General features: G+C 35.6%; 1 protein-coding gene and 1 long non-coding RNA gene across 2 annotated transcripts; both read left to right on the forward strand.

The window, feature by feature from the left end:
• The first annotated feature begins 4,379 nt into the window (after positions 1 to 4,379).
• On the forward strand, positions 4,380 to 6,429 carry LOC117982191 (uncharacterized). The gene is made up of 3 exons (XR_004673474.2): positions 4,380 to 4,436; positions 5,428 to 5,522; positions 6,410 to 6,429. It is a non-coding gene; the product is annotated as an uncharacterized lncRNA (long non-coding RNA).
• Positions 6,430 to 6,657: 228 nt separating this feature from the next.
• Positions 6,658 to 11,762, forward strand: LOC117982581 (antichymotrypsin-2-like). The gene is made up of 8 exons (XM_034968943.2): positions 6,658 to 6,700; positions 6,868 to 7,070; positions 7,990 to 8,088; positions 8,745 to 8,885; positions 9,125 to 9,334; positions 9,926 to 10,070; positions 10,880 to 11,007; positions 11,640 to 11,762. The coding sequence occupies exons 1-7, from the start codon at positions 6,658 to 6,660 to the stop codon at positions 11,005 to 11,007; spliced, it is 969 nt and encodes a 322-aa protein (XP_034824834.1). The 3' UTR covers positions 11,640 to 11,762.
• Positions 11,763 to 12,515: the final 753 nt, after the last annotated feature.

Below are 12,515 nucleotides of genomic sequence, written 5' to 3' on the forward strand. Positions count from 1 at the left end.
CCCCTGCCAGAACCCTTAAACTTTTAATCGTTAAGGTGTCTGGCAGGGGGTTGGGGGTTACTAAGTGTCGGCAATTTATGACGTGATTTCTAATACTGTTCCGAAGAAAATATAAAAAAATATTAGTCCTCTATACTCTGACGTAAGATTTTTACACGTTTATTACTGTTATCTCCAAAAGCACCATGATCCAAACAAAATCCAACCAACCGTACCTAACAGTGTTGGGGACAATACGCAGAGAAATTCAGCTTTTATAAAATAACGAAGGTCTGGCACGCTGGCTCTTAGTTCATTATATTTTCCTAATTAAAATATTTACGATTTATAACCATTGACATGATATCGTTCTTCGGAATTTTCCATTAGCTATAAATTATTTTTACTTTTCTTCGATTATGTTATATTCTGTTTCCTTCAGAATTCGGAGTGTCTTACGTTTCGTATTAAAGCACTCGTATACGTCTTTTCGCTGACCACCCTTTCATATTCTCTCTACGCGAAGGAAACAATACCTATTCAGTGGAGCCTTCTACAATTAGGAAAATACAATACTTAGTTGTACAAGTACAACGTATCTAAATCATACAATAAAGTGCTGGATGAAGTAAAGTTAGTAATAATAATTACCATGGTAACAGAGATCTACCTAAAATTGAAATAAAAATCTTTACTTCAATACACGTGTTTTATTATATATCTTCCAAACTTATCAGTAGGTATTAGGTAATAATCATTTTTTTTATATCAACAAAAAACTTTAAATCGTACCCACACAATAATGAGAGATAACATATTTTATAATTTTATGTTTACATTTTGGACAGATAAAATCTTATACTAATAATTATGCATCAAAAATAATTACTTTAATGATTTTCGTCTTGCTCATGAACTCAGATCAGCTCTTTAAATTTCAATATGTTAGATTTTAGACTATATTTATGACCTTTGTTAGCCTTGATAACGGCAACTACTAGATTATTAGTGTTTTTTCAAGAATAACAAGGCTCTATGGAACGACAGTCAATATTAGAATTTTAATTGATAAAGCTTTATATTACACTAACATAACTACACTAAAAATAATTAGTCAACTTCGAAGTGGCTAGGTACACATAAACTTGGTTGACTATTCGCGTACTGTACTATTATCTCCCAATAGTCGGAATAGGTAGTTTGTTTAACAATTTCATTGATTTTTGTCGATATTAGGTACTATAAAAAACTTAGTAGTCCATCATCGTATCATCATCATTTCAGCCTGCGGACGTCCACTGCTGATTATAGGCCTTTCACAAAGAGCACCACCACACCCGGTCCTCAGCCTCCTCATCCAGCCACTTCCTACTAACGTCTTTATATCGTCGGTCCATCTTGTTGGAGGATGCACTACACTACGCTTACTTATTTTTAGGAGTTTATATTACCTACTTAGTAGGTATTTATTTTTAGGAAATGAGACCCGTGCTCAGTAGGTGGCGATAGGTGATGATGGTGATGAGTTTGCTCAAAACTCTAATTCTTTCCATTTTTTAGATTAATTTGTACAAGCACAGAATAATATAGAGCCGCTGGATCCAAGCGGCGCAAGACCGTGGCGTGTGGAAGTCCCTACAGGAAACCTATGTCCAGCAGTGGACGTCTATTGGTTGATGATGATGATGATGACAGAATAATAACATAATAGTACTAGTACAAGTAGGTAGGTTCTAACCAAACTCTAGTGCACACATTTCTAGCAGCTATTTAAACGAGCTTTCAACAAAATAATGGGTAAACCACGACTGTATTAACCGAGCAGCTGCTGTGGTGTCGTTGAAAGCTGTAAACGGTGTAGGTATACGATACGTATTCCGTGCGCTTCTGCAATGGATGCATTTTACTTTACCGTAGCATAAAGCACTCGCGTCGCCCCTTGCTTTGAACTGTTCGTTGAATTTATGGGCAATATTTGCAGAAAAATTATCTTGAAAATTACTTAGATATTTTGTCACACAATTTAACATAGTTTTATTTTGAACCATTACATCCTATATGATTAGCATCCTAAGGGCCATCAAGTTATATCTATGAAAATTAGTATTTGGCTTTATGGTTGAAAAAGACTTTTTTTTTCGAATTGAATTTGTCAGATAATAATTGATCTGATTATAATTAATTACGTAAACAATGAGGGTTCCAAATGCGCCCTGGTCAGAGAAGAAGCCCACAAATAACTCAGCAAGGTATTATTTTATCACCATTACACAATATCACATAGAACTTATTAAAACTTTGAAAACTGTTATAGCAACACATACCCAAGCTGTCTTGCTATTGAAATCCTTAACATTGTGATAGCCAGCTTATAATAAATAATAATAATAATAATAATGCCATTAGCTTACTTGAGTTAGAACTTAGTATTCCGTGATATTATGACGGAATATTCTAAATTATTTTATTCGTAATGTGAAAACCTATTTATTTTACTTACTTTAAAATATACTAAAAAGAAAAACTGGTCTACTACCTACTCGACTATAATACTTACTCGTAGCAACCATAATTTGAAAAGAGTTATCCTCGTAAGGAAATCTCAAGCAGTCAGAGTGTGTTTATTATGTACTTAAATAAATAACACACCTACGTTCCTTTTACTCAAAAGCCATTTGCAACCACTAACTAATTAAACATGAAAGATGCACATTTCTACATGCATAATGAAAGCTTCACGAGCAGGATCTTAAGATGCTTTGGTTTGCAGTATAACAATAAATAAAATGTAGTATTTTTATACCTATAAGTATTATGGCCAGCGTGGTAGAATATGGCCAAAACCCTTCTCACTCTGAGAGGACTAGTGTCCCGGCGATGGGCTGTTCATGATTATGGTGAAGTATTATGTTAAAAATAATCTAATGTTAGTTCTTCTTTTTGATCATCAAAAATGCCATTTTTTACAAAAGTTTTCACATCCGACGAAGTAAATGGAACATAAAATTCAAACTTCTCGTAGTTAAACTGAATTAGATTCCGTATTTATATCTATAACCATTACAATAACCAAGTCAGTTAGAAAGGTTTTAAAAATGGTTCATATTCGGTGATATGAGCTACTTAAGTAGTATCTATTTAGTCGGACCACATCACAACACCAAAGCAGCAAAAATATTGCCAGACAATCCTACTCGAGACTACCTATTAATTACTGTGCGAGTGTGATGGTTATGATTACGGTTCCTAAAAGTGCGTTGTCGCAGCCAATAATTACTAAGTAGTTAGTCGATTGTGTGGTCGCGAGTGAGTGTATTTGTGGTCGTGATGTCGTCCAATATGGTCCAACGTTTGTGACAGACGTTAGACGCAATAGGCTTACTTGACAATTTTTTTAAGTTGGTCTTAATGGTTAATATTTGTCCTATTATATCAAAAAAATTAACACTATATTTTTTTGCGCCCTACAAACCGGAAAACTTAATTTAAAAAAATTATTTTTCTTAGACAGGTGAAAACACTGTCGGCCAGGTTTGGCCGATAGATTATCTGTGCTCTGACGTCATGCATTTGTAAACAACAGTATAACCCAGGGTTATACTGTTGTTTTACAATGCATAACCACAGGGGTTATACTGTGTTTACAAATGCATGACGTCAGAGCACAGATAATCTATCGGCCCAAACATGGCCGGACAGTGTTTGCCACCTGTCTAAGAAAAATATTTTTTTAAATTAAAGTTTTACGGTTTTTAGGGCGCAAAAAAATATAGTGTTAATTTTTTTGTATAATAGGACAAATATTAACCATTTAAGACCAACTTAAAAAAATTGTCAAGTAGCCTATTGCAAATAAATTGTTGTACGTGTGAATGCGGCTACAAGTACATAGCGCGTGGATTGAGAATGGACTCGACATATTTGCTCTATGTGTCCAACTGTCAAAAGTACAGTTTACCGTTATGAATGGTACTTTTGACTTGGCAGTTGACACAAAGAGCCCCATGCCCATATGGCGAGGCCTTTTGCTTTATGCGTGATTTTTGTCTGGCGACATTTGAAGTTGTGGCATGTCTAAAAGGACTCTTATAATGTTTGCTATGGTAACAGAACAAACATGACCGAAAACTTGATTATAAAAATAAGTAGATTATAAATCATGATCTCTATATATAAAAATGAATCGCTAAATGTGTTGCTGATCGCAAATCTCAAGAACAGCTGAAGCGATTTCGCTAATTCTTTTTTCATATATTCCTTGAAGTACGAAGATGGTTCTTACGGAGAGAAAAATTTAAAGTATTAAAAAAAAATTACAGAATCGACTGTTAGGCGGTACGAAGTTCGCCGGGTCAGCTAGTTGCTATAAAAGCATCGCAAACTTTGGTACACCGTAGTTGAGAAGCGACATTCAGTCGCATCATCCGCCACAATGAAGCCAATATTTATTATATGCTGTAAGTATTTTTAAGTTCTGATTACAATACCTAACTATATTAATAATCTTATTTGAAAAGTCATAATGTAGATATTAAACACAAATTAACCGTCTAGTCTACATGAAATTAAATTAGGGTCAAATTAAATTAACAGTTGTTGATTCGGAGTATATTGGATTATTTTTTTCATCCATTTACGCACAGGTTCCGATGGCAATTCGGTAGAGCGCCGCCGGCCGGTGGCGTGCGGGTGTGCGGAGCTTCCCCCTGCCTCATACCCCGATTGGCCATCTCGACCTGTCACCTATTGTACTTCTAACTAAATGCGAAAGTGTGCCCGTTACCTACCCTTTTATATGGCCCAACCGGTGAAGCGATCAATCTTGAATCGGTTTTATCTCGGAAAATAAGAAATCGCACTAGATTTTTAAAAAATCTTCATGAATGTGAAACAAGTCCCGAATATCAACTAGTCATCTTATTTTATGTATGTGGCGTAAAAGTAGATAGGCTCGAAGATACCTACTTATTTATTTTTGTTTCTTTTTATGACGATTTATAAAAAGAGCATGATAAAAATTTGTAAGTAAGTACCTACTAAGTTCTTAGGTGTACTTCGTATCGCAGCTATCTTTTACCCTGACCCGACAGTTTACTCTGGGTAGGTTCACTATCTTTTAAATGTTTATTATTATTATGACTTTAATTAAGATAAAAATACAATAAGAAAGCCTATACCTAATAAATTAAACTAAACTAAGGCACAAACACTGCGAGATGATCAAATATAAGAAGAAACAAAATATTAGAATTATTAGTACGTAAATTTTTTCTTAATTTTGGAGTTTATTTTAGACGTCAAAATGACGTCATTTCAATGCCTATGAGACATGGTTCTAGGGCAATAGCAATTTGCGGGATTAATACTCAAAAAACCTATTTAAATGCCAAAAAACAAATAACAAGACAAAAAGTAACGTATTAACTTTCATTTATTGAACTGTTATAGTTTTGTCTCTCGCTGTCGTGGCTGCAGAAGACCAAAAAGATGTTGAGCTGTTATTCCACATGGGGAACAGCAGATTCACAGCAAAATTCTTTTCCGTAAGTTTTTACCAGACCGTTTTAAGACCAGATTTAGTATAAACCTTTCTTTACACATAAATTCGTTTTCTTCCTAGCGACTTCCTTATTTTTAACCGACTTCATAAAATGAGGCTATGTATTCGCCGGTATGAATGTAGGTATGTATGCATGTATGTTCGCGATTGTCTCAAAGACCACTAAACGGATTTTGATCATTTCTTTCACTATCGTAATTACACACTTTAGAAAGGTTATCATTTTAAAGGCTTAAGATTGGTCTGCTTATTATTCTCATCAGCAGTTATAAAATTGCTAGCGACGTACTTACCTTTCGACAGATGAAAATGGCGGGAAGAAAACTGAAGGTTATTGATTCGAAGCAGAAACCATCTTAGCCCATACCATCACTTTCCATCAGGTGTGGTTGTGGTCATGCATCTGCCTATAATGAATTAAAAAAAACTGGCGTGTATTTTTATGTTTGCGAGAAGTATGTACCTAGTAGGTAACTGAAATTTACTAAGCATGGTAAAGAAGATATAAAGTCTGTTCCTAGGAGCTTTTATTGTAATATATACAAGTTTTTGGCCACCTTAGCTCCACAACCGGTTAAGGATAAACAGGTAGGCAAGATATCTAGCCAGGTTTAGAATTTTTTTACCATGTTATATTAATTTGACATTTAAGATAGGTATTATTGTCAGATGTTAGTGGTAATCATCGGTACCACCAAATTAAAGTACCTACTCACTTGGGCACGGGGAAAAACCGACAAATCAGTTCCCTATCCACTCCGATCAAACAGAGTCAAAAATTTTAAACCAGTGCTATCGACGATTGCGCAGTTGGAACCACTCTCAATACTTACTCATTACGTACATTAAAATTATTGTAAATATTTACAGGAAGTGGCGAAAATAACCCCGATAGAAGTTTGTTATATCACCATACTCGGTTATGACGCCTCTTGCGCAACTTAGCATAGCTGCAAGAGAAAATACCCGGAGAACAACTATGGCACGCCATTGGAATAACTACTGATGAAGCTGTAAGTTCTTTAGGATAAGTCAGGTTCTATACCGTATACACGGCGAGAAGTTAGTATAGTCTCTGTTACGACCAATATGAGATTACGTAACAGAGACCGAAAAAAATGGTTAACGCCTACTTTGTCTTAGTCTTTTGCATGGGATTGAGTACGTAACATAAAGAGCCCTATACTAACTTCTCTACGTGGATATTGTATTTGTATAGGAAAATATAACCAAACTTAGTAGTACAAATCCAGAGTGAAAACAGTAGATATTTTGCAGTTTGCTCCTTATTTGAGTGCAAAGACAAACAATTTAAATTTTATTTTCAGGTGAAATTAGCTTTTTCACACGCAAACACCAAAGTAAATTCCATAAAGGCGTGACACTAAAAACAGTCAGTAAAATATACCTGGCTTTGAATTATGACGTGTTCAAAGATTTCGGCGCTACTACGTGGGAAACCTTTGGTGCTGCAGCTCAAAATATTGACTTCGAAAAGAATGAGCAAGCTGCGAATGAGATCAATACTTGGGTAACTATCCATACTATATAATGTTATAAATGCGAAAGTGTGTCTGTCTGTCTATCTGCTAGCTTTTCACGGCCCAACAGTAAACCGATTTTGATGAAATTTTGTACAGAGTTAGCTTACATCCCGGGAAAGGACATATGCTACTTTTGATGCCGGAAAATTAAAGAGTTCCCACGGAAAACCTTAATCCACTTGGACGGAGTTGCATCTAGTAAATAATAATTAAATTATCATCATCATCAACCTATCGCCGACTCACTACTAAGCACGGGTTTCCTCTCCTTGGTCAATTGGGATAAGATTGCTAGACTTGTTGAATGGTATGGTAAGATATGTGGACCCCCGAGCAACATTTTTTTAATATTAATAGCTAGCAAACGAGCAGGCGTGATTACCTGATGTTAAGTGGATTACCGCTGCCCATGAACATTTCCAGCACCAGAGTATCCGCCAATGCGTTGCTGACCTTTCAGGAATTTGTTGCTCCGCCCCTTGAATGTTTTAATCTAGTGGGATTAACCGCCTGATGGGAGTTAATTCCACAGTTTGCATGCGCGTATAAAAAAGGATCTGGCACAACGGGTGGTCGAAGTGCACCAGACAGCCAGGGTAGTGAGGGTGAAATTGCTTACGGTGGCGTGCGGTGCGGTTGTAGAAAAAGGAGGGTGGAATGAGGTCAATAGCTCTCAGAGCACTCCCCATTATAAAGGCGACAGAACAAGCAAAGAGAGCTTACGTCTTTGCGGTGCTCCAGGCTTTCCAACGAGCCGATTAGTTTGGGATCGTCCACAAGTCAAAAAGCCCGCCTTTGGACCAAACCTACTGTATTCTGAGGTGTTAATGATAAAAGTTAATGACAGCTAATATTCGTTTATCGATAACGAAATGATAGTAAATTATGTTTTATTTTCTAATTTAGGTGGAACAAAACACCAACAACCGTATCAAGAATCTCGTTAGTCCTGACAGCTTAGGTCAGGATACTAGAGCGCTCTTGGTCAACGCAATTTACTTCAAGGTATTTGAAATCATTATAACATTCGATTCCCTGTACTGAGACTATGAAATGAAATGAATGAAATGATGAAGATATATAGAATATATATAGAATGCTACTAATACACATGAAAATATGTGTATTAGTAGCATTCTATAATTTTATAGTTTCGTACCTGAAGAGTACAAATGCAAAGGTACCCTATTAATAAGCCTCCACTATCCGTCCGTCAGTTCACATAAACCGTAAAAGGTAGACAGTTGAAATTTTCAGTGTGCCATTGCACATGCATTTCTGTTGCCGCTATAACAACAAATAATAAAAAAGCAAGATGACGAATTTCAAAATGCCCGCTATGCAAATTTAAAAAAAAAAGTATATTGTGTTATGATTCCTTGTACGATGGTACGGGTCAACGATGGTGCGAGTCCAACTTGCACTTGACTGGTTTTTTCATTTCATTTTGATCTCTCTCCAGTTGTGTCGGATTGCCGTCCCATTAGACCAGGAAAGCGTTTCTTCACTTTCATAGTCTGATGGGATAATGAGTTGACGCACACACTTGAACACTATAATATTATCTCCCATGTAGTTAGCTAAGGCTCTATTGAGGTTAGCCACCGTGGCAGAAATTTGGTCAGGAGGACGTTGTAACTTTTTCATTCACATCATTTTAGGGATCATGGGAGACTCAATTTGACAAAACGCTTACCCGTGAGAGGGATTTCCACATCAACAAAGCAGAAACAAAAAAAGTTGATATGATGCACAGAAGAGGAAATTACAAGTACACAGAGAGCGCTGTTCTGAAGTCTCAGGTTAGTTATTCGGATCTTTTATATCTAAATGTATAAAAGGAAACGATGACTGACTAACTGACTGACTAATCTCTCTACTGCACAGCTCAAACTACTAGGTGGATCGTCGGGCTGAAATTTGGCATGCACATAGCTAGTATAACGGAGACATTCACTTAGAAGTTGCGGACATTAGCTAAATTACAATAATTTTACACAACCCAGTCTGAAACCAACAAATCGTTTAATATTAATTTCAGATAATAGAAATCCCCTACAAAGGTGACGAAACTTCGCTAGTCGTGGTGCTACCTCGTGACATTGAAGGTATTAAAGAGGTACAAGAAGTACTCAAGGACTCGACAGTTTTAGATAATGCTCTCAACGATTTGCGGACACAAGAAGTTGACCTGTCCCTTCCCACATTTAAAATTGAGACTACGACTGATCTGAAAGACATTCTTCGAAAGGTAAAAATAACTATTATTTACCACTTTATATACAATCTTCTTGAATTTCAATGAGGTTTAAACAGATAAAAATTTATTATCATGCTTATAGAAAGCAATGAAGAGGTGATTGGAGCACGCATGCCTAGAAGACGCCTATTCACTCTTGCCTTGGAGGCACACACAAAAATTCTAAGCCTATGCTATTACCTACTTATTGACGTCTGCAAAGGCTTCAAATGCTCGTTTTCTCGCTGTTCTGTCGTAGAGCAGTGAAGGAGAAACAAGTTGTCACATTATAAATCCCAAGTACAAACGGATAATCAACCTTTTATTGTATTCTATCATCATCATCATCATCATCATCATCAACCGATAGACGTCCACTGCTGGACATAGATCTCTTGTAGGGACTTCCACACGCCACGGCCTTGCGCCACCTGAATCCAGCAGCTCCCTGCGACTCGTCTGATGTCGTCCGTCCACCGAGTGGGGGGTCTTCCAACACTGCGTCTTTCGGTGCGAGGTCGCCATTCTAGCACCTTGGGATTGTATTCTATAATTTATAATAATTAAATTATTATTATTCACGCATACTTCTATTTGCTTCAGATGAATGTAACGGAGATATTTGATCCTCACGTAGCAAGATTAGATTACCTCATTCGTGTCAAAGGCAATATGTACATAAGCTCAGCAGTACAAAAAGCTTTTATCGAAGTCAATGAAGAAGGTGCGGAAGCCGCTGCCTCTAATGGTGAGTACATAATAAAGGCACTCGTCAAGTGATATAACTAAGAACGATAATATTTAAACACTTAACGTTTTAATGGTAATTTAGAATACAAACATGGAGAAGAAAAAAATCAGGAAGAAATTCATACTTATATTATAAATGCGAAAGTTCATTATAATTATGATCCACTAGATGATGCCCGCGACTTCGTCTGCGTGCACATAGGTTTTTAATAATCCCGTGGGAACTCTTTGATTTAAGGGATAAAAAGTAGCCTATGTTCTTTCCCGTGATGCAAGCTATCTCTGTACCAAATTTGATCAAAATCAAAAACGGATGGGGCCGTAAAAGCTAACAGACAGGCAGACAGACAGACAGACACACTTTTGCATTTACGATATTAGTATGGATAATAGGCCACGTTTCTAACAAAGTTGTGATGATTTTGATTTAAAAAATCAAATGTCGATCTTGAGGATACTTCTATAGGTAATATTAGATGATGCATTTAACGTCGTCGGTCGAGGCCATTCTTATCATTTTCTGAAAACTATCTATTTATTACTAAATATGCACATACCTACACACTCTAAGACCATTTTTATTATTATATATAATGAAATCACTCACGATAGTTTAAACGCTAAATTTTTATTATTATCTGAAAGTTATCTATTTATTACATTTGCGTGGTTAAGTTTGTGCTCAAGTATTTTTTTTCACTAATTTCTTAAAATATAAGTGTGATTTTGTAACCAAAATTATTATACACCATGAAGTAGGTATGTTCATTGCCTTTACCTCTTTGTAACGCCATGATACTGTTTCAGTATTCGCGGCAGTCAGTAGAAGTTTGTCTGCCCGTTATCAACGCATCAGCTTTACAGCGGACCATCCATTCATATTCTATTTATGCGAAGGAAACAATATTCTATTTAACGGAGTCTTCAATTCTTAGGTAGGTATTTATAAATTAATGGTCATGATCAAAATTACACATTTTTATATTATAATATAAATATGTGTGTAGTGTCCCATCGATTCATAGAATTTCATATCCAAGCAGGTACAACATTATTATTTTATCTAAATAAGGGCAGTTTTAAAGGTTTTTATAATAACATGCTTTTTCGCACTATTTGTGCACACACTAGCTTTATTTTATTCTTATCTTCGATTCATTTATTCATTCATTCATGTCAATCCATCGCCGGCCTACTATTGGCCTATTGGGCTCAGGTTCCTCTTAGAAAATGAGATGGGTTCTCAGAGTGAGAGGGGTATTTTCCATAAGTGCTTGTTAACAAATAACTGTAGGGATATTTATCATCTTCAGTGCTTTTATAAAATATTATTCAAAGACAAACTGGTACAGAAACACACAATTACAGTCAAGCACGTATTACACAGCCTTTCGACGCAGCTTTGTGAGATTAGTTTATTGGCAAACTTACTAGTGGACACACTATTACTGGACTCGATAAAAACTCGTAATTTAATTTTTACTGTTATTTAGAAGATTTTCTAGTATCGAATGAAAACCCTTCTAATATTAAGTTTCTTTTTAACGAGTTGTTTATGTTTTTTCAGTTACCACCAGCCGCTTTCGATTGTTCTATGCTGATAGACCATTTTTATTTGCTTTGAAAATGAACTCTTTAACTTTATTTAATGGCGTGTACGCATAGTAAAAGTCATCTTTTGATCGCAATATATTAGGACTTGTTTTGTTTACCTTTCCATACTAAGTATGCTGTAAATATATGTATAATTATTGCTGAAATATATTATTATATTTTACTATGACGTAGTAAAGTTATTTTTGTAACCTAACGAACCTATTCCCGTATTACATCGAAAACAAAATATAAAGGCAAGTGTATGCGTGTGAAGTATGAGCTGGCTTTTTATTGCGCCCACAAAATACTATTCTGCTGAGTTTCTTGCCGATTTTTCTCAGTCGAATCTGTTTTCCGAACCAATGTTAGAATCTTGACTCATCACAGCCTATGAGAAATGAAGATATTTTATTTTTAATTTACTTTACTAAAATTTTGGAGACAATACTATCAATATAAAATATAATTATAATATAAATATATAGGAATGTTATTTATGTACTTATTTTCTTTACTATTATCAGGTGAACTTTGCTTACAATTGTTTTTAGTTTCTTTGTTTTTTGTCTTGTTTATCTCTTGTTTTGTGTGCAATAAAGTATTTCTATCTATCTATCTATCTAACTAAGATGGAGCGCGCTAGCCTAAAAGATGCCTATTCACTCTTGACTTGAAGATACGCATATTATGATTGGACGTAATAACTGATGCTGGAAGGGTGTTTCAAATCTCAGCGGTTCGAATTAGAAATGAGAAGGCAAATCGCTTCGTACTGTAACAAACATAGTCTACCATACTAACGGTCTTCCATACTAATGGTCTCTCATACTAATAAAGTGTTACTTTT

The sequence above is a fragment of the Maniola hyperantus genome, chromosome 5 (assembly GCF_902806685.2).
Source record: "Maniola hyperantus chromosome 5, iAphHyp1.2, whole genome shotgun sequence".
NCBI lineage: Eukaryota > Metazoa > Arthropoda > Insecta > Lepidoptera > Nymphalidae > Maniola > Maniola hyperantus.